This window comes from Malus domestica, chromosome 10, assembly GCF_042453785.1.
Source record: "Malus domestica chromosome 10, GDT2T_hap1".
Taxonomy (NCBI): Eukaryota; Viridiplantae; Streptophyta; class Magnoliopsida; order Rosales; family Rosaceae; genus Malus; species Malus domestica.
The window spans coordinates 41,053,175-41,076,196 of NC_091670.1; the positions used below are offsets into that span (position 1 = coordinate 41,053,175).

The window sequence follows — 23,022 nt, forward strand, 5'->3', positions numbered from 1 at the left end:
ATTTTCGATAAGCCACAAATATGTACATATACATGAGTCAAAAGAAACAAACAAAAGGAAGCCTTCACAAAGGTTGCTTAGGGGAAGTCTCAGCAGTCGGTAGAGCCCCAGAAAGAGAAAGCACCGGAGGGTGGTTATCCGGAGCCTCAGTACTTGACAAAACCCCAGAAGAATGAGGCATTGGAGGTTCATCATTTGAAGCTTCATTACCAGGTACAACCCTAGAGGACGAAGGCAATAAATGCCTTTGGAACAAACCCACAAACCGCTGATGATCAAGTAAAACCTTACCATCAGATTCCTTCATCTGGTCAAGCTTCCTCTTCATGTTTGTAGCATAGTCATGGGCGAGCCGGTGCAACTGCTTATTCTCATGCTTGAGCCCTCTAATCTCCTGTTTGAGACTCATCACTTCAGCAGCCAATGATTCAACTTGGCGGGTTCTAGCAAATAGGCGTTGGGCCATATTAGACACAGAACCTGCACACTGAACACTAAGAGCCAGAGAGTCCTTAACAGCCAACTCATCAGACCGTTTGGAAAGTAGTCTATTATCTTTGGGAGTGAGAAGGTTCCTGGCCACCACTGCAGCGGTCATATCATTCTTCATCACAGAATCCCCAACGGTAAGAGGACCAGTAGGGGATATGAAGGATGGGCGCCATATGTTGTCTGGAGAAGGCGTGGCTGTCTCTTCTCCAAGGTTCAAGTCAAAACGACGGTCGGAGGGTCCAGACATTTTCAAATGTGTTGAAGAAGGAAGAGGTCAGACAAATCAAGATCTTAGAAGTGAAAGAAATGAGCTTCTACTGGTAGAGATTCAAGTGTGTTGTGGAACTTAATGCCAGCCTCTATAAAAATCTGCACTCGACGGAGCTTCAGAAATCGAAGAGGCGTTTGCTTTCTCAAAAGCTGGGCTGCTCAGAGACCACGAGGGCCGATCTCAGAAATCGAAGAGGCGTTTGCTTTCTCAAAAGCTGGGCTGCTCAGAGACCACGAGGGCCGATCTCAGAAATCGAAGAAGCACCTGCTTTTTCAGCCTCGTCAGCACCTGTCACATGCACACTCAGCTTTGCGGAAATTACGGGCAATCTGTCGAAGATTTCTGGTGAAGTAGAAAGCACGTGAATCTTACTGTTCAATCACCGCTCTCCATATGCACCATCAACTCCTCGGGTACCACATATAACTTTGTCAAAGATCTCTGACAAAGTTTAGGCACGAGAATTTCGAAGTTCCAGCTACTCTACTATTACCCATAAGGGTAAAGGAACAGCACCACTGCTTGACAACTGGAAAGTCCCTATGTGTGTCGACCTCCGGGTTTTGCGGCAAGACAGGTTGGCAAGAACGTCCAACCTTTACTCACATTCGAGAAAAGACTCCCAACATAATTACTTTCTAAAAAACCGGAGTAGCACCGCTTTCCGAATCTCGAGAGTCAGATCCTCGACGGGATTGCTTGTTCGAAAACCGAAGAGGCACAACTCTCAGAACTTCAAGAGCCAGATTTCCTTAGATAAAGCTTGTCTGTAATCTTCACACGTAACATCAGCTTTCCAGATACCACATACCACTTTTTCAAAGTGCTCTGACAAAATTAAAACACGTGAAGCTGGCAGCTCCCACTACATTGCTGTGACCAAGAAGGGTAAAGGAATAGCATTACTACTTGTTATTGGGAAATCCCTATATACATTGACCTCCCTCCTCAACGGACAGGCAAACCTGCAAAAATGCTCAACCCTTTCTCGCATTCGAAAAGGCACCCTCAACATAACCTCTCGAAATACTCAGCTTTATTTCCCCCCGATAATACCTCAGCAAATAAGCCACACCAAGAACAAGAGTATCTCATATCATCAGGGTCAAAAGCAAGAGTATCCCATATCATGTTTTCTCCCTATCTTTGTCTTTGTCCTTGTCCACACCTGCAGGACAAGGAGAAAGAGAGCAGTCAGTCGGAACCTGAAATCAAACCTCCAATTTGGAACTGACTGCCTGGAGCCTTTGCCTGGTTGCTTACTTAGCATTGCTCTCGAGTACTCATCCTCAACTGCTGTCAAGGTCACGAATTCCACCGGCAAATACCTCATGACAGTTGATCAGATATTGGCTCTTTACACTGAAGCTGCCAAGCGTGGATGAGTCACTATGAAGGAATGTTCTGAAGGACCATTTAAATGCAAAGGTTGCACACCACTTCTGCCATGCAAAAGATTAAAGCAGAAGGTTCAACGGTGAGCTGAAACAGATCACTACAGCACGACACCTTTCCATACCACATTCATTATTCCGTCAACAGCAAAAGTATCCCATATCATCAAGGTCGAACGTACTCTAGATTTGATGGACTTGTTTTGACCCTCAAATTTTTGAGTCGGCCTTATACTCTGAAGGGCACCAGAAAACCCTCCAGCACAGTTCAAGAATAAGCCTGTGGAAAGTTACTTCTTCAAAAGCAAAAGTATCTCATATCATCTCTTATCCATTTGCTTCTCCTTATCCTGGCAGTTGAATGAGAGACAAGGAGAATGAGAACAATCAACCGGAAGCCGAAGTCAAACATCTGATCCTGGGTTGCTTACTTGGAAGTTTGACTGCTTACCTTGTCTGTCACCTCTTTCGGCAGATCTCCTAGCTCGGCGACTTGGGGGACTCCTACTATAGGGTTTGTATCACACTTGACTAAGCCCGAAACTACAACTAAGCTTCAAGTGAAATTGATACATTACCTTGTTCGTCAACATCAGCTAAATACACCATTCCCGGATGGAGGAAAAGTACTTCCAGAGAAGGGCAGATGAAGATCAGACCACACTTCGGTACTTAGAAGTTTCGTGATTACTCAAGGGATTGGATCTTGCAAGTCCCCAACCGAGGAGTTTCCCTCACTCGGGAACTTAGGGGAGCACTATTTGTACCATACTTGACCAATCCCGAAACTACCGAGCACCGGCCAACGCTATACTGTCAAGGACCCAGAAGAGTTCCCCTCCGACCAGGAGGCCAATCACTACTCGACACGTGTCAAGATTAGAAGCCAATCAGAGCGCAGCACGTGTCAACATCAAGAACCAATCATAACATGACACATGTCAATGTGACAAAGCTACAAGTTTTTCTATAAATAGGGGTCATTCCCCCACAATATTGCCTAATGCCATTTTGTGTTAAATCATTCACAAGAACTCACTAAATTGAGAGCTTGATCCTTTGTACTTGTGTAAGCCCTTCACTACTAATAAGAACTCCTCTACTCCGTGGACGTAGCCAATCTGGGTGAACCACGTACATCCTGTGTTTGCTTCTCTGTCTCTATTCATTTACGTACTTATCCTCACTAGTGACTGAAGCAACCAAGCAACCAAGCGAAGGTCACAAAACCTGACACTTTCTGTTGTACCAAAGTCTTCGCTGATTTTGTGCATCAACACATTTCACTTTCATACCTCAAGTACTATTTTATTTCAAAATAATACATCTGTTATATTTTCCATCCATTGATCCATTAAGTGCTGATGTGGCTGCCAAATTTATGTCATGTGGCAAAAATAATTATTTAAAAAAAACCTTAATCTTCTAAATTTACAAAAAAAAAAAAAAAAAAAAAAAATCCAGATCCCCCCCCCCAAAGCCCCCGTACTTGAACCTGAACCAAAAAAAAAAAGCTCTGAAACCCCGATCCATTACCCCCCCCCCCCGCCGCAAAAACCCAGTTCCCATTAAAAAAATAAACTCACTGCTTAAGACGATCCTACACTGAGAGGGCACGGAAATTGGGCTCGGAATTGAGGAATCGGCGACGAAAGCAACGAAAAGCAATAGTGAAAAGAAAGCAAGGATAGGGAGAAGGAGACATAGAGACCACCGGAGTATTAAATTGGCCACGCTGCCCTTCGCATAGGCATCCTCAAAATCCATTAAGCTTGGTATATTGCGTAAATTAAAGGGAATTTGCGGGTTTTTCTGCAAAAGGTCTGGCCACCGGAACCATTTATCCGATGATCGAAATACCTAGTCCCCAAGAGCACTGAACAAAAGGAAGAAGTGGAATTATTGATTTGTTTTTCTTTTTCTTCGTCGTTTCTGCAAAAACCCAGTTCCCATTAAAAAAACCCTAGATCCCATTATTCCTCCCCCCCTAAACAAAAAAACCCATATCACATACCTGGCAAAGTCCGACGGTCCGCACCTATCCTCCACCTCCTCCTCTACACCCAGCTCCACCTCCTCCGCGCACCCATCTTCCGCTACCCCAACCTACAACCCAAAAAAAAGAAGAAAAAAAAAACCCAGCGCACCCACCCTCGCACGCATCCACTTCCCTCATCTACATACCTCACTCCTTAAATTCACACTCATTGGAGAAGACGGGATCTGGGTTGCATGGAAAGGGAGATGAGTTTTTTTTTTTCTTTTCTTTTATGGGTTGCAGGTAGTGGGTGCGGAGAAGGAGGTGGAGGATTGGTGCACGGTAGGTTTGGGGAAGATGGGAGGGGGAAGAAATGAGTGGGTTGCAAGGAAGGGGGTCAGGGAAGATGAATATGGGGTTTTTTTTTTTTCCTCTCCTTTTCTTCTTCTGGGGTGCAGGTTGTGTGGGTGGGTTGCGGGTTCAACTTTTGATTTTGGCTTTTGGTTTTTTTTTTTTTTTTAATGTAGAAGATTCAGGTTTTTTTTTTTAAATTAAAAAAATATTTTTTTTGCCACATGACACAAATGTGGCAGCCACGTCATCACTTAACGGATCAATGGATGGAAAATGTAACAGATGTATTATTTTGAAATAAAATAGTACTTGAGGTATGAAAATGAAATGTTTTAAAGATGTTGTATGAGGTTGTAATAGACATCAAACATGAGGGGCTAGTATGTAATTTACCCTATTTTTAATGTATACAAAAATAATTTTTTTTACCACATGGCAGCCACATCAGCATTTAACAGATTAATGGACGGAAAATCTAACGGATGTATTATTTTGAAATAAAATGATACATGATGTATGAAAGTGAAATGTTTTAAAGATGTTGTATGAGGTTGTAATAGAACTCAAACTTGAGGGGCTACTATGTAATTTACCCAAAAAAATATAGACCGAGTCAATGCTTAATAATTTGAGAAAATAAGTCACTTGCTTTGTTAATTATTGTCTTAATATTTTATATAGGTCCATCCTACCCTTGAATTAAATTATGAGTTTTTTTTTTTTTGTCGAAGTCTAAGGGATCCCACATCTCTTACTATATTCAAATAACAACACAAGTCCTTCCAAAATTTTCAATTAGGGATTCGTCCTTCTTTTTGCTAGCTTCGTGCTTGGAACCCAAGACCATAAAGCATACATGAGTTTAAATTCTACCGCATTTTGAACGGACCACTTGTCATGATTAATTATAAATATTAATTAGAATCCCTAATTCATACATTCCTTTTCTTTCTTTTTCGAATTTTGAATTATTGTGTTGTAGTCATGATTACCTGCAAAACATGTAAACAAAATGTCCAGTATTAGATGTGAAGTATTAGAATTACAAAAAGGTCATATGAAATACCATATTAACAGGTTCACAATTATTTGTGTTGAAAAAGATGAAAGAAAATGAACTTACATAACCAAAATATAACGAAAAGTTTTAAGTTTGATTCTCGTCAAAGGGGAACTTAAATCACATTATTACTAGCATATTATGAGACTTAGCCCAAATCCCCTCTCTACAGATAATATTGCTTGTACACAAGATTTGAGTCTTTCTAATTTAATTTTTGGGTAAATCTCAGTTTATTACCCTCAAATTTTATGGTTTTCAACATTTAGTACATAAAGTTTTTTTCGTCCTGAAGTCATACCTAAAGTGTTAATTTTAGGACGGTCTCATACATCTGTTAGTCTAGCTGTTAAATCTCCCGTTAACTGATGATGTGACGCCCATATTGACAATGACTGGGCATCACGTGTCATTAAGGGATTCATGTGAAAATTAAAAAAAATTAATTAACAAAAACAAAAACATTTTTTTTCCTAGAATCATACCTAAAGTGTTAATTTTGAAACAGTCTCGTACATCTGTTAATTTGGCCGTTAAGTAACTCATTCAAAAAAAAACTTTCTTCTCTTCCTGACCCTCTTCCACTCCCCATCACATCCACCATTTCTTCTTGTTCTTTGGATTCCTCACCTACATTTTCACAAGCACTTCCTCTAACTCAATAAATATGTCCGTTCACATCCACCTTTTCTTCTGTTTTCGCAGCAATGGTTGCAGAGCCTTGGATTTTGAAGATGGGTAACCAGGTAAGCTCTAATCTCAAGCACGCTCTTCTTTCTTCTGCAACGTTTGAAGAAATCATCAGTTTCCAAATCCCAACCCATCGCCAAAACCCAGAAGAAGACCGTCAACATTCTCTACTTCGAGATCGCCAGTGTCATGTCCAAGACCGTCCACCTCCACAAGTCCTTCACCAACTCCGAGATCTGAAGCTCAAAAACGAGATCTTGAAGTTTAGGAAGAAGATTGCAGGAAATGGAGCAGTGGTTCAAACTTTTCTATCCTCTCAAGATCTCACCTGGAATTAGGGGTTAGGGATTTGGGGTTTTGACTTCTAGCGAACTTGACGGTGGTGGGTTTTTTGGTGGTGGGGGAAATCAAGTTGTTGGGTGTGATCTTTATGTTTGTGAAAATGCAGGTGAGGGAATTCAAAGAACAAGGGAAAATAAATAATTGCATAAGAGAGAAATAGGGACGGGGAGAGAGGAAGCAATTATCCCTATTTTTTTCTATTTTTTGAATTTATTAATTTTTTAAGTTTTTAAATTTTGAATTTTGAAATTTTGGTTTTTTTTTTTTTTTTGAATTTTTATTTTTCACGTAGACCTCTTAATGACATATGGTGTTCAGTCATTATTCACATAGGCACCACGTTATCAGTTAACGTGAGACTTAATAGTCAGACTAACAGATGTATGAGATTGTTCTAAAATTAACACTTTGGTAGATTCTGAGACGAAAAAAACTTCATGTACTAAATGTTGAAAACCATGAAACTTGAAGATAGTAAACTGAAATTTATATTTAATTTTTTTATCCATGTGGGTTTCCGCATATATTTGTGTATAAGGATCGAGGTCAGTGATGGCGAGCCGGGCCTTGAACAGGGGAGATATGGGGCGGGGACCCTGAAATATTATTAACTATTGTCTACTATGATATTAGTTTTGTGAACGGTCAAGACGAGATATCAGTAACACATAATGCTTCCAAGGGCTCAATTTTCACAAGGAAAGTGGTTGATGAATCAGGAAATTATCAACGGTTGATGTGGCTTGATCAAGAAAATCAATGGATCAGATTAAGCTACAACCCCTAGTGAGTGGTGTGATAGTTATGGACTGTGCGGTCCGAATAGTAACTGTGATCCGTACATTAATATTAACCTCTCTTGTGTTTGCCCGCCCGGGTTCGAACCCAAGTTCCCAAATAGGCCTTAGCCCGGCTCGCCACCGCGGAGCTCGATCCTTGAATGTAATGCTAGTTATGTTTTCTAGTATGAAGTTCATTGGATTTTTTTTGACTTTGCAGCTCAATTTGCAAATGGTGGTTCTTCTGTTAGAAGGCAAGGATTGCAATTTCACTAGTATCTGCTATTGTGTTCCTCCTAGTAACCATTTTATGTTGGTTGGCAAAGAGGAAGTGAAAAGGTAAACAGATTTGCTATAACAGTATCGATCTATTCATTTAGCATCATCTTTTAACAAATATTCGTTGAGAGTTACCACGGGGTAATTTGAAGAATCTACTGGTAGTGATCATGATGAATGTAAAACAAACGAAGATTTTCCTTCGATTGATCCAACAACCATTGCAGCGGCCACGGAAAGTTTTTCTGTTGCAAACAAGCTTGGAAGAGGAGGTTTTGGCTCAGTCTATAAGGTAATTGCCCTTCGATAATTTCTCGAATCATAATCAGATTGTTATGAACAAAAGCCTAAAACAAAAATGAGAAATTTGATAGGTTAAGCGTCTAGTTACGATAGTTCTTGGATCATAATTTCAGGGTGTGTTTTATAATGGAAACAAAGTAGCAGTGAAAAGACTTCGAAGCATTCTGGTCAAGGAATCAAAGAGTTTAGCAATGAAGTCCTGCTGATTGCGAAACTCCAACACAGGTACCTTGTCAAGATTTTGGGTTGCTGCATTCAAGACGAAGAAAAGATGCTAATCTATGAATACGTTCCAAACAAAAGTTTGGACTCTTTCATTTTTGGTACTGTCTTATTTTTTTTATTTTAATTTCTTTACTTGTCACTTGAAACTAAGGAAGCACGAATTCATCATTAACTTTTTACTTTATGATCCAGATGAAGCAAAAATAATGCTTTTAGATTGGGCAAACCGCTTTGATATTATGTACGGGGTTGCAAGAGGGATCCTATATCTTCATCAAGGATTCAAGATTGAGAATCATCCATAGAGACTAAGGGCAAGCAATGTTCTATTGGATGCCGCTATGAATCCCAAAATTGCGGATTTTGGTATGGCTAGGATATTCAGAGGAGACGAAATGAAGCAAATACATATCGTGTCATTGGAACAAAGTACGTTTTCTACAAAACAAAGAGCTTTCTATTCGAAGTTGTAATGTCTACATGTTTATTCTGTGCGGTAACTCTAAGCTTGATAATCACTTTCTTTTCCGCTTCTTTTGCATAGATTATATGTCGCCTGAGTATTCAATGGAAAGACTTTTCAGTAAAATCCGATGTGTATAGCTTTGACGTGCTACTACTTGAAATCATTGCTGACAGTAAAAATTCTGGTTATTACAATGAGAGATATAACAACAACAACAACAACAACAAAGCCTTTTCCCACTAAGTGGGGTCGGCTATATGAATCCTAGAACGCCATTGCGCTCGGTTTTGTGTTCATGTCCTCCGTTAGATCCAAGTACTCTAAGTCTTTTCTTAGAGTCTCTTCCAAAGTTTTCCTAGGTCTTCCTCTACCCCTTTGGCCCTGAACCTCTGTCCCGTAGTCACATCTTCGAACCGGAGTGTCAGTCGGCCTTCTTTGCACATGTCCAAATCATCGGAGCCGATTTTCTCTCATCTTTCCTACAATTTCGGCTACTCCTACTTTACCTCGGATATCCTCATTCCCAATCTTATCCTTTCTCGTGTGCCCACACATCCCACGAAGCATCCTCATCTCCGCAACACCCATTTTGTGTACGTGTTGATGCTTCACCGCCCAACATTCTGTGCCATACAACATCGCTGGCCTTATTGCCGTCCTATAAAATTTTCCCTTGAGCTTCAATGGCCTACGACGGTCACACAACACGCCGGATGCACTCTTACACTTCATCCATCCAGCTCGTATTCTATGGTTGAGATCTCCATCTAATTCTCCGTTCTCTTGCAAGATAGATCCTAGGTAGCGAAAACGGTCACTTTTTGTGATCTTCGCTAGATTGCTCCGGTCATTAGTGTGGATAAGTATATAAATGGATAGAGATAGGAAAACAAACACAAGATGTACGTGGTTCACCCAGATTGGCTACGTCCACGGAATATAAGAGTTCTCATTAATTGTGAAGGGTTTACACAAGTACATAGGTTCAAGCTCTCCTTTAGTGAGTACAAGTGAATGATTTAGTACAAATGACATTAGGAAATATTGTGGGAGAATGATCTCGTAATCACGAAACTTCTAAGTATCGAAGTGTGGTGTCGTCTTGACTTGCCTTATCTGTCTCATAGGTAGATGTGGCATCTTCTCTGGAAGTACTCTTCCTCCATCCAGGGGTGGTATCTTTAACTGGTGGAGATGCACAAGGTAATGTATCAATTTCACTTGAAGCTTACTTGTAGTCTCAGGCTTGGTCAAGCGCGATACAAACCATGTAGTAGGAGTCCCCCAAGTCGCCGAGCTAGGGGGTCTGCTGAAAGAGGTGACAGACAAGGTAAGCAATCAGAGCTCCGACTGATTGTTCACCTTCTCCCCATCTTGCAGCAGCATGAAGGATAAAGAGAAGAAAAATGAGAAGAGATGATATGAGATACTTTTGCTTTTGAAGAAGTAACTTTCCACAGGCTTATTCTTGAACTGAGCTGGAGGGTTTTCTGGTTTCCTCCAGAGTATAAGGCCGACTGAAGAATTTGAGGGTCAAAACAAGTCCATCAAATCTAGAGTACGTTCCACCCTGCTGATATGGGATACTTTTGCTTTTGACAGAGTAATGGATGTATCGGCACGTGTGCTGTTACGCTTGTCTCCACATGCTTCCTTGTATCCTTCGCACTTGCCCTATCTGTTCCTCAAGCAGATGCGGAATCTTCCCTGGAAACATAAGATGTTGAAGATGAGTACTCGAGAGCAATGCCAGGTAAGTAATCAGGTAAGGGGTTCCAGGCAGTCAGTTCCTGGCTGGAAGCTTGATTCCAAGTGCTGACTGATTGCTCTCTTTCTCCTTGTCTTGCAGGTAAAAACAAGGCCAAAGGAAAAGACAGGGAAAAAGCATGATATGGGATACTCTTGCTTTTAACTCTGATGATATGAGATATTCTTGCTCTAGTATAGCTTGTTTGCAGAGGTATTATCGGGGGGAAAGAAAGCTGAATATTTCGAAAGGCTTCGTTGGGAGTGCCCTCTCAGATATGATGAAGGGTTGAGCATTTTTGTAGGTCTGCCTGTCCGTTGGGGATGGAGGTCGACATATATAGGAGTCTCCCTAACAACAAGTAGTAATGCTATTCCTTTACCCTGCTTGGTCATAGCACGGTAGTGGGAGCTGCCAGTTTCACATGTTTTAACTCTGTCAGAGCACTTTGAAAAAGTGGTCTGTGGTATCTGGCTCTCGAGATTCGGAGAACGATGCCTCTTCGATTTTTGAGAAAACAATCATGCTGTAGGTCTGGCTCTCGAGATTCGGAGAGCAGTGTCTCTTCGATTTTTGAGGAAGTAATCATGTTGGGAGTCTGGCTCTCGAGATTCGGAGGGCGGTGCCTCTTCGATTTTGGAGCAAGCAATCCTGTTGGGAGTGTTGTCTCGAATGTGAGTAAAGGTTGGGCATGTTTGCTAGTCTACCTTGCCACGAAGCACAAAGGTTGACACACAGGGACTTTCCAATTATCCAGCAATGGTATTGTTCCTTTACCCTCTCTTCGCTTTTGAGAAAGTAGTCATGTTGGGAGTTTGGCTCTCGAGATTCGGAGGACGGTGCCTCTTCGATTTTGGAGCAAGCAATCTTGTTGGGAGTGTTTTCTCAAAAGTGAGTAAAGGTTGGGCATGTTTGCTAGTCTACCTTGCCACGAAGCACAGAGGTTGACACACAGGGACTTTCCAATTATCCAGCAGTGGTACTGTTCCTTTACCCTTGTGGGTAATAATATGGTAGCTAGACCTTCAAAATTTATGTGTCTAAACTTTGTTAGTGCTGTTTCTTTGCTATTCTTTTACCTTTCTTGGTCAGAGCGATGTAGTGGGAGCTGCAAGCTTCACGTGCTCAACTTTGGCAGAGAACTTTGGCAAAGTTATCTGTGGTACCCATGAGCTATTGTTGCGTGTGGGAAGTGGGTGATTGAACAGTAAGATTCATGTGCTTTCTACTTCACCAGAAGTCTTCGACAGAATGCCCATAATTTCTGCAAAGCTGAGTGTGCGTGTGACAGGTGCTGACAAGGCTAGAAAAGTAGGTGTCTCTTCGATTTCTGAGATCGGCCCTCGTGGTCTCTGAGCAGCCCAGCTTTTGAGAAAGCGAGCGCCTCTTCGATTGATTCGGAGAACGATGCCTCATCGATTTTTGAGAAAGCAATCATGCTGGGGGTCTGGCTCTCGAAGATTCGGGGAGCAGTGTCTCTTCGATTTTTGAGAAAGTAATCACGTTGGGAGTCTGGCTCTCGAGATTCGGAGGGCGGTGCCTCTTCGATTTTGGAGCAAGCAATCTTGTTGGGAGTGTTTTCTCGAATGTGAGTAAAGGTTGGGCATGTTTGCTAGTCTACCTTGCCACGAAGCACAGAGGTTGACACACAGGAACTTTCCAATTATCCAGCAATGGTACTGTTCCTTTACCCTCTCTTCGATTTTTAAGAAAGTAGTCATGTTGGGAGTCTGGCTCTCGAGATTCGGAGGACGGTGCCTCTTCGATTTTGGAGCAAGCAATCTTATTGGGAGTGTTTTCTCGAATGTGAGTAAAGGTTGGGCATGTTTGTTAGTCTACCTTGCCACGAAGCACAAAGGTTGACACACAGGGACTTTCCAATTATCCAGCAGTGGTACTGTTCCTTTACCCTTGTGGGTAATAATATGGTAGCTAGACCTTCAAAATTTATGGGTCTAAACTTTGTTAGTGCTGTTTCTTTGCTATTCTTTTACCCTTCTTGGTCAGAGCGATGTAGTGGGAGCTGCAAGCTTCACGTGCTCAACTTTGGCAGAGAACTTTGGCAAAGTTATCTGTGGTACCCATGAGCTATTGTTGCGTGTGGAAAGTGGGTGATTGAACAGTAAGATTCATGTGTTTTCTACTTCCCCAGAAGTCTTCGACAGAATGCCCATAATTTCCGCAAAGCTGAGTGTGCGTGTGACGGGTGCTGACAAGGCTGGAAAAGTAGGTGCCTCTTTGATTTCTGAGATCGGCCCTCGTGGTCTCTGGGGAGCCCAGCCTTTGAGAAAGCGAGCGCCTCTTCGATTTCTGAGATCGGCCTTCGTGGTCTTTGAGCAGCCCAACTTTTGAGAAAGCAAACGCCTCTTCGATTTCTGAGCAGGCGCCTCTTCGATTTCTGAAGCTCCGTCTCCGTCGAGTGCAGATTTTTATAGAGGCTGGCATTAAGTTCCAAAGCACACTTGAATCTCCACCAGTAGAAGCTTCATTCTTGCACTTCTAAGATCTTGATTTGTCCGACCTCTTCTCTCTTCAACACCTTTGAAAATGTCTGGCCCCTCCGACCGTCGTTTTGACTTGAACCTTGTTGAAGAGGCAGCCCCGCCTTCTCCAGACAACATATGGCGCCCATCCTTCGTCTCCCCTACTGGTCCTCTTACCGTTGGGGATTCCGTGATGAAGAATGATATGACCGCTGCGGTGGTGGCCAGGAACCTTCTCACTCCCAAAGATAACAGACTACTTTCCAAACGGTCTGATGAGTTAGCTGTTAAGGATTCGCTGGCTCTCAGTGTTCAGTGTGCAGGTTATGTGTCTAATATGGCCCAACGCCTATTTGCTCGAACCCGCCAAGTTGAATCATTGGCGGCTGAAGTGATGAGTCTCAAACAGGAGATTAGAGGGCTCAAGCATGAGAATAAACAGTTGCACCGGCTCGCACATGACTATGCTACAAACATGAAGAGGAAGCTTGACCAGATGAAGGAAACTGATGGTCAGGTTTTACTTGATCATCAGAGATTTGTGGGTTTGTTCCAAAGGCATTTATTGCCTTCGTCTTCTGGGGCTGTACCGGGTAATGAAGCTCCGAATGATCAACCTCTGATGCCTCCTCCTTCTAGGGTTCTGTCCAGTATTGAGGCTCCAAATGATCCCCCTCTGGTGCCTTCTCTGTCTGGGGCTCTACCGACTGCTGAGACTTCTCCTAAGCAACCTTTGTGAAGGCTCCGTCTTGTGTGTTTATTTTGACTCATGTATATGTACATATTTGTAGCTGATCGGGGATATCAATAAATAAGCTTTCCTTCATTTCAACGTATTGTGTTAAATACACCAAAGCCTTCTTCGCTAAGTTCTTTGAATTTTCTTTTGTTGAAGCTTGTATGTTGAAGCTTTCTGAGTGGAGCATGTAGGTTGGGGTAGTGTTCCCTTAATTTCCCGAGTGAGGAAAACTTCTCGGTTGGAGACTTGGAAAATCCAAGTCACTGAGTGGGATCGGCTATATGAATCTTAGAACGCCATTGTGCTCGATCCTGTGTCATGTCCTTCGTTAGATCCAAGTACTCTAAGTCTTTTCTTAGAGTCTCTTCCAAAGTTTTCCTAGGTCTTCCTCTACCCCTTCGGCCCTGAACCTCTGTCCCATAGTCGCATCTTCTAATCGGAGCGTCAGTAGGCCTTCTTTGCACATGTCCAAACCACCGTAACCGATTTTCTCTCATCTTTCCTTCAATTTCGGCTACTCCTACTTTACCCCGGATATCCTCATTCCTAATCTTATCCTTTCTCGTGTGCCCACACATCCAACGAAGCATCCTCATCTCCGCTACACCCATTTTGTGTACGTGTTGATGTTTCACCGCCCAACATTCTGTGCCATACAGCATCGCCGGCCTTATTGCCGTCCTATAAAATTTTCCCTTGAGCTTCAATGGCATACGGCGGTCACACAACACGCCGGATGCACTCTTCCACTTCATCCATCCAGCTTGTATTCTATGGTTGAGATCTCCATCTAATTCTCCGTTCTTTTGCAAGATAGATCCTAGGTAACGAAAACGGTCGCTCTTTGGTATTTCTTGATCTCCGATCCTCACCCCTAACTCGTTTTGGCCTCCATTTGCACTGAACTTGCACTCCATATATTCTGTCTTTGATCGGCTTAGGCGAAGACCTTTAGATTCCAACACTTCTCTCCAAAGGTTAAGCTTTGCATTTACCCCTTCCTGAGTTTCATCTATCAACACTATATCGTCTGCGAAAAGCATACACCAAGGAATATCATCTTGAATATGTCCTGTTAACTCATCCATTACCAACGCAAAAAGGTAAGGACTTAAGGATGAGCCTTGATGTAATCCTACAGTTATGGGAAAGCTTTCGGTTTGTCCTTCATGAGTTCTTACGGCAGTCTTTGCTCCTTCATACATATCCTGACATAAATTTGGTTGGACATGTAAGTTGGCTAGCGTATTTGCAAAGAATGATCACAAACTTAGTCTCTAATTAATTCATGCTAACTTGACTATATATATATTTATGTAAATTCTTTTAGGTACGGAACTGGTGGAGAGAAGGCGATGCCCTGGAAATCATTGATTCATCTCTGGGTGAATCGTACCCTGTCAATAAATTGTGAGATGCATCCAAACCGCCCTCTTGTGTATGCACGAATATGCCACTGACCGGCCAACATTGTCCGCGGACGTTTTCATGCTAGGCAACGAGCTAGGTAGCAGTTCCTTCCCCAAAACAGCTGCAATTTTATTGAGGATGAGTCGTACTACTGGAGCTAATTCTATAAATGATGTCACATGTACAGACGTCGAAGGTCGTTAAGCATCATAAATAGAAGCTCTAAAGTTGTGTTAAACTAGCAAGTAATTAATGTATAAAACTATTTTAACACTATCTATTTTAACAAACTTTGAATGTTTTAATATTAACAATTCAAACACAACCCACTTATTTTTTAAACCCGTCTTCTTTCTCTTCCTTTTCTCCTTGATCATGGATCCACCTTTGTGTTTTATTTTATTTTTAATATTTAGTTGATGAACATTTGTTATAGAGACATTTTATAGTCTATTGGAGATATTACTTTTTAAATTTAGCAGCATCTTTTGGAGGAGAAATTTTTCAGCTTGCCGAGAACACGGTTCCGTACCCAAGTGTCATAATATGGGTGGTTGACTAAATGAAAAGAAAAACTTTCAACTACTTGTATTACAACATTTTGTGTATTGAACCCTGAACCCGATACACTAAAACATCTGTTATCTTTGAGAAGCATGTGGCCTAGGATTTAGAGTTTAGGAATGCACTTTACGCTACAACAACACATACTAGCTAGCGTGGCAGCTTGCAAAACATCATATATTAATCGCATTGTTATTGTGTGAAGAAAGGATGATCAAATTTTACTTAAACATGCGTTTTAAAATGAAAGTAAAATGAAGCTTATCAATGGTAGAACTCATAAAATATATAAAAATAAAAATAAAAATAAATAAACTTAACCCATTTTTTTCCCGATAACTATGAAGCATAGTTGCAGCCGCCGACAGTTTCTTTATCAATTGAAGTGTGGAGGAAGTTAGAATTATTGGTTTCAAAATATACAAACCGTCATCACCATTTGATCAAACTGCTGCAGAAAAAGAGTTGGAACAGTCTCAAATGCGTTATGTGGGAAGGTTTCAACTGCCAAGGTTTCCAATGAGATACTGCCAAAATGGTGGCCCATTTTTTAAGATACATCATCTAATCTCACCCTTTTTATGTTCATATGCCACGATTGACGTTTTCATAAATCTGCACAAATAAAACTGATTAATAAAAATAAAAATAAAAATACTAAATAGATAATAAGCGGTATTTATGTTACACAGTCTGCTGCACTTTTGTTGTTTATTTCGTGTCCTTGTAATTCTTACTTCGATCAAAAGTTCATCATAGGTCTATATGCGTAAGGTTGTGTTATTTACACATCTTTTTAACTTCTCATGCGCCTCTTTCATTTTCTGACCATCGGATCGAATGAACTGCAGAAGATCAAAGAACAGAAATTAACAAATGATGTTTAAGAGGTAAAAAAAAAAAAGTATATAAATAGCATGACATAACCCCAATTGAAATAAGTAGCGGTGTAGAACTTTGTCAATTTTAAAGTTGGATCTCGTTTTGTATTTCAGATGATCCTACACGTTCACGCGTCCTCCGTTACCTTTAAAAATTGCATTTTGCAACTCTTTTTACAACTCTCCAGAGGAACAAGAAAACTCCATCCAGTTAGTACACGCCAGTTAAGATTATGGTTGAGATGTTTCTTTCAGGGTATCTTTTTACAACTACTCCCAGGGTGGACCTAAATCTGATCGAGTCCAGCTTGTAGCATTTAAAATCTCAGCAACCCCAAAAGCATATCAATTTCATCTTATTATACCAAATTATTGCACTTCAAGTCCTCATTGAATTTTTATTTTTTTTTTTAAATCAAACCATGAACTCTACTAAATGGGTTGCGCAGATGAAAAATATATTGCTTATCTTCCAGCTATTTGTTCTTCCCTCTTGCATTTTTTCCTTTGACACCATCACCCTAAACAAACCCATCAAAGACGGGGACGTTTTAACCTCCAGCAAGAAATTCTTCGCACTAGGGTTCTTCAGCCCCGGCAACTCTCGGAACCGCTATGTTGGAATTTGGTACAACAAAGTTCCGGAGCAAACCATCGTTTGGGTTGCAAATAGAAACAACCCTGTCACTAATACCTCTGGACTCCTAGCAGTGATTAGTCATGGAGGCCTTGTGATCTATGGGAATGAGAAAAGTACCCCTCTCTGGTCTGCTAATGTCACCGCCTCTTCTCCAAACAATTCCGTGATAGCCAAGCTTTTGGATACGGGAAATCTTGTTGTGGTTGAAAATAATGGTAAGGTGCTTTGGCAAGGTTTTGATTATCCCTCGAATACACTGCTTCCTTCTATGAAAATTGGATTGGACCGACGGTCTGGGTTGAACCGGTTCCTCACATCTTGGAAGTCCCAAGATGATCCGGGAATCGGAAACTGTTCGTACCGGATAGAGCCAAGTGAAAGTCCGCAGCTGTTCTTATACAAGGGTCAGACTCCATTTTGGCGGGGCGGATCTTGGACCGGTGAGAGATGGTCCGGGGTGCCGGTGATGACAAAAAATTTCATCTTCAATGTTACTTTTGTGAACAATGAAGATGAGGTATCCGTCATGTATAGTATTGTTGATGAATCAATCTTCTCAAAAATGGTGATCGATGAATCAGGAATTGTTGAACGGTCCACGTGGCACGATCAAGTGCGTCAATGGGTCAAGTTTTGGTCCGCCCCGGTAGAGCAGTGTGATTTTTACGGAAAGTGTGGTCCGAACAGCAATTGTGACCCATATATTGCGGATGAGTTTGAGTGCAATTGCCTACCTGGATTCGAACCCAAGTTGCAACATGAGTGGTATTTGAGAGACGGTTCGGGCGGGTGCGTGAGGCGAAACGGATCTTCTGTTTGCCAAAACGGGGAAGGGTTCGTGAAGTTGGAACGTGTGAAGGTGCCGTACTCGTCTGCGACACGTGTGAACATGAGTATGAGTCTGAAAGCATGTCAAGAAGAATGCCTGAGAAATTGTTCTTGCATGGCATACGCAAATGCTGATGAAAGGCAGGGAGGGAATGGGTGTGTACATTGGCATGGGGACATGATGGACACAAGGACTTATTCGGATACGGGCCAAGATTTATATGTGCGAGTTGATGCAATTGTTTTAGGTATATTTCCCTTATCAATTTGTTGTCTTTCTTTTCTTTTCGTTATCAATAAATCCTCTCATATCGTAGAAGTTTCATAAAAAAAATATTCATTCTTTTATTTCAGTAAAAAAATTATTTAGATTGGGAGCCGTACTTTTGTTAACATTCTAAAATATCATTTGGCACTCATCTCTTGCCGAATAATAAAAGTGAATTGTTCCATCAAGAGTGCACAATGAATTTTTTTTAAATACTAATTTTTCTATAAAAAAAATTGGAATTTTCAATAAACACTAAAATTGAGTTCTTATGTTCTTTGGAGCTTTTTAGAATGTTTTTTAAATATGAAAAAAAATGCTTGTATCTCTGCAGCTCAATATGCAAAGAAGTCAAATGGTTCTTTTGGCAAGAAGAGGAAGCTGGAAGTTTCACTAATAAGTGGTCTAGTGTTCCTTCTCTTGCTTTCCCTTGCATGTTGGTTGGTGATGAGGAAGAGAAAAGGTAAACAAATTTCCTTTTACTAGGTTGCCCTCTTGTCATCATAATTATTTGATAAGTCAGTAGGTAAATTAGATATTGTATTAGTTCTAATAATTTAAGAACTCACCATTATCTGTTTATGTACTTTTTTCACAGGTAGGAGAAGTCAGGATAAGTTTCCATTCAATGTGACCGCAACACCATCCTACTGGGAAGATTCTCCTGCTAGAACAGATATTGATGAAAGCAGAATAAATTCAGACTTACCATTCTTTGAACTAAGTACCATAGCTAAAGCCACAAACAATTTCTCTTTCAACAACAAGCTTGGAACAGGCGGTTTTGGCTCCGTTTATAAGGTAAGTAGTTGCCCTCAGATAATGTCTCAAATAGTATATCAGACTTTGGATGGACATTTTGAGATTCATTTTTTAGCCATTTGCACTTCAAACCAATTATGATTATTTTTTAAATTGTGCACTCGACGTTGGAGTGCATGAAAACAACATATCAAGAACTCCATGCCAATAAAGACTAAGAAGGTTGACTCCATAATAAATTCCATTAGGGCCTCTGTTGTAAAATCCATACCTAATCATTAATCGAGAAGTGATGGGAATTGTATTGTTAATTTCTACTTTTCACAATCATTTTAGATACAATTTTTAAATATTGGGATCTTTCTTTATTATAATCGTGTATCTTCTTCACTTGGAATACACTAGCCAAAACATGTTTATGTACATGCATTGAGTTTTACTCTTTTGTCAAAGTATAAATGCAATTTCAAGGGGATGATATATATAGAGCTAGGAATATGTTGATAACTTTCTTTGAAGAAAAGTGCATTATAAGTTGAATAATTTGGATTATAATTTCAGGGTGTGCTATATAATGGAAATGAGATAGCAGTGAAAAGACTAGCCAAGAATTCTGGCCAAGGAATTGGAGAGTTCAAGAATGAAGTGCTGCTAATTTCAAAGCTCCAACACAGGAACCTTGTGAGGATTATAGGTTGTTGCGTTCAAGATGAAGAGAAGATGCTGATCTACGAATACTTGCCAAATGGAAGTCTTGACTTTTTCATTTTTGGTATGTCTTCTTTTTACTTTTGTATCTTCATTTTATACAAGAGATATTAGGGGAGAGAGAATCGAACTGTGCATGACTGAATTTTCTTAAAGGTCGTACCCAGTGCACAAGCCTCCCGCTTTACGCAGGGTTTGGGAGAGGTGAATGTCGGCTAGCCTTAACCCCATTTATGGAGAGGCTGCTCCCAAGTCTCAAACCCGAGACCTACCGCTCATGGGCGAAGGCACTTGCCATCGCACCAAGTGCGACCTCTGCATGACTGAATTTTCTTAACCAAATAAATTACAAGCCCTTTGCTGTTTACCTGTGTTTCTAAAACTGTCGGTGAAAACCTTTAACCAAGCAAGAATACAATCTAATTTACTTTGCTTACCTTTCTAGATGAAGCAAAACGGGCGTTTTTGGATTGGACAATACGCTTTGAGATAATTTGTGGGATTGCTAGAGGGATCTTATATCTTCATCAGGATTCAAGATTAAAAATCATTCATAGAGATTTAAAAGCCAGCAATGTTCTGTTGGATTCTGCTATGAATCCCAAGATTTCTGATTTTGGTATGGCTAGGATATTTGGTGCTGAACAAATTGAAGCAAATACAAACCGTGTGGTTGGGACATAGTAAGTTTCCTTCAAAAACTGAAAGTATAACTATTTTTTACAATTTCATTCCTCTGTCACAAGGCCACAAACTTGAGTACAACTTTTGTTGATTAGTACATCAAGAAGATGTGATAATTAATCACTATTCTTTGTTGCTTTAGTGGTTATATGTCACCAGAGTATGCAATGGAAGGACTTTTTTCAGTAAAGTCTGATGTGTATAGCTTCGGCGTTTTACTGCTAGAAATTGTTAGCGGCAGAAAGAACACCGGTTACTACCATGATAATCCTGACTCAAACTTAGTTGGACATGTAAGCATAACATTAAGATGTTACCAAACTTCCCTCCTTCTGTTTCTATAACTTGATGACTAATTTGTAAATGGTTTTCAGGTTTGGGACTTGTGGAAGGAAAGTAGTGCGTTGGAAATTATTGATTCGTCTCTGGGAGAATCATACCCTGTCAGTGAAGTTCTAAGATGCATTCAAATTGCACTCTTGTGCGTGCAAGAACATGCGACAGATCGTCCACTCATGTCAGCAGTGGTTTTCATGTTGGGTAATGATGCAGCACTTCCTTCACCAAGGCAACCTGGATTTTTGTTGAAGAGAACCTATCATGCTAGTGGAGATCCATCAGCCAGTACTGAAGGAGCTTACTCTATAAACGATGTGACCTGTACAGAAGTAGAAGCTCGCTAAGGGGAGAATCAGACGTATAATCGGAAGACTATACCATTCAATTGAAAGTATGATCACGTGATGAGTGACATTAAAAAAGAGGATATACAAATTATAACTATAAATCTAAGTTCTATATTTACAACACTCATCATCTATCTTGTTATAAATAAAAACTATAAATGATGTGATTTGTAGTAAGTTGATGCTCTAGGCTCTTCAATTTGAAAAGTCACAACTCATGAAGAGTATTCATCGAAATAAAATAACTAGTTCTCAAAACGTTCTAAATTTTTGACAAAAGAATTCCAAAAAAAAAATCACATGTTATACTTTCTTTGAGAAGCTAAGATATGCAATGTAACGTGCAAGTTATCCTTGTTCAAAACCTAGCTAGCTAATATTTTAATTGAACATCTTTGAGCATCATCACCGCATGATATATCATTAAATGAATTTAATTTTTAAGATTCATAAATAATGTAATTAAATCAAGCTCATCTAATTACAATAACGAAGCGGTACCTAAACATGTGGTGAGCAAATCTTCACTCGTCTCTCTCTCTCTCTCTCTCTCTCTCTCTCTCTCTCTCTCATGGTCTCTTAGTGGACTGGGAAGTTAAGCTTTGAACGTAGCATTTAAAACCTCAGCTACCTCCACCACGTCAAATCTCAGTCATTTAGTTATTTCTCAAATATTGAACTCACAAAAACTCCTCAGAAAGCACATATGGACTCTACGAAATGTGTGATTATCCATGTATTGCTTATCTTCCAAATCCTTGCTGAATCAAAGACGGCGACGTTTTACTCTCCAGCAAGAAGATCTTCGCCCTAGGGTTCTTCAGCCCGGGCAGTTCTCCGAACCGGTATGTTAGAGTCGGGTACAACAAAGTCCCAGGGAAAACCGTCGGGTGGGTTGCCAAGTGCCAACAGAGACATCCCTATCACTGGGACTGGACAAGTCATGGCGGTTAGTGGAGAGCATGGAGGCCTTGTTATTTATGATAAGGACCAAAATACCCGTATCTGGTCTGCTAACGTTACCATCTCTTCTCCCAATAGTTCCATCACAGCCAAGCTTTTGGATACGGGAAATCTTCTTGTGCTTGAAAACAATGGCAGTAGTAGCGAAACGTTGCTGTGGCAGGGCTTTGGTTATCCCACAAATACTATGCTTCCGTTTATGAAACTTGGGTTGAACCGGCGGTCCGGAAAGTTTCGGTTCCTGACATCTTGGAAATCTGAAGATGACCCGGGAATTGGGAGTTGTTCATATCGGATTGACCCAGGCGGTTTTCCTCAAATGTTTTTACAAGGGTCAAACTCCGTGGTGGCGCTGGAACTTGGACCAGTGAGAGATGGGCCGGTTTGCACCAAATGACAAGTGATTTCACCTTCAATGCTAGTTTTGTGAACAGCGAAGATGAGTTATCCGATGTGTTTGGCTAACTAAAGGATGAATCAATCTACTTTGCAAGAATGGTGATTGATGAATCAGGAACCATCGAAGGGTCCATGTGGCACGATCAAGCGCGTCGAAGGGACAAGTTTTGGTCCGCCCCGGTTGAGCTGTGTGATTTCTATGGGAAGTGCGGTCCAAACAGCAACTGCGACCCGACCAATGCCCATGAGTTGAGTGCACGTGCCTACCCGGGTTCGAACCCAAGTTGCAAAATGAATGGAACTTGAGAGATGGGTCGGGAGGGTGTGTAAGGAGAAAAGGACTGTCCGTTTGCCAAAATGGGCAACGGTTTGTCAAGGTGGCACGTGTAAACAGGCCGGTCCTGAGATTTTGAGAGTCATATGTGAGACTTTAACAGAGACCCTTAAATTGTATAGAATTTTCGTTGCTATGTTTTCTTTTACATTTTAATTTTTATGATTATGTATGAATTGAGATAGATATATATATATATAATAAAATAAAACAAACAAATTTAGATGTGGTGGACCGGTGGTTAGGTACTTATTTGCGTCCCTATGTTTTTGAGTTCGAAACTCTTTATTTAA

At 40.8% G+C, this 23,022-nt stretch overlaps 2 protein-coding genes and 1 long non-coding RNA gene across 5 annotated transcripts; all 3 read left to right on the forward strand.

The window, feature by feature from the left end:
• The first annotated feature begins 7,579 nt into the window (after positions 1 to 7,579).
• LOC103446603 (uncharacterized) lies at positions 7,580 to 8,756 on the forward strand. Of its 3 annotated transcripts, none has more exons than XR_003777069.2 (5): positions 7,580 to 7,699; positions 7,867 to 7,931; positions 8,056 to 8,265; positions 8,360 to 8,596; positions 8,712 to 8,756. It is a non-coding gene; the product is annotated as an uncharacterized lncRNA (long non-coding RNA). The 3 variants fall into 3 exon arrangements; XR_011572582.1 differs by having other exon boundaries at positions 7,590 to 7,699; positions 7,805 to 7,931; XR_003777068.2 differs by lacking the exon at positions 7,580 to 7,699 and having other exon boundaries at positions 7,793 to 7,931.
• Positions 8,757 to 16,636: 7,880 nt separating this feature from the next.
• LOC103446602 (G-type lectin S-receptor-like serine/threonine-protein kinase At1g11410) lies at positions 16,637 to 21,291 on the forward strand. The gene is made up of 7 exons (XM_008385742.4): positions 16,637 to 18,173; positions 18,528 to 18,656; positions 18,792 to 18,994; positions 19,517 to 19,727; positions 20,109 to 20,346; positions 20,490 to 20,640; positions 20,722 to 21,291. Exons 1-7 carry the CDS (start codon positions 16,880 to 16,882, stop codon positions 21,028 to 21,030), a joined length of 2,535 nt encoding a protein of 844 aa, XP_008383964.2. The 5' UTR covers positions 16,637 to 16,879; the 3' UTR covers positions 21,031 to 21,291.
• Positions 21,292 to 21,880: 589 nt separating this feature from the next.
• On the forward strand, positions 21,881 to 22,701 carry LOC114827482 (S-locus-specific glycoprotein S13-like). Its single transcript, XM_029109314.1, has 2 exons — positions 21,881 to 22,378; positions 22,468 to 22,701. Exons 1-2 carry the CDS (start codon positions 21,881 to 21,883, stop codon positions 22,699 to 22,701), a joined length of 732 nt encoding a protein of 243 aa, XP_028965147.1.
• Positions 22,702 to 23,022: the final 321 nt, after the last annotated feature.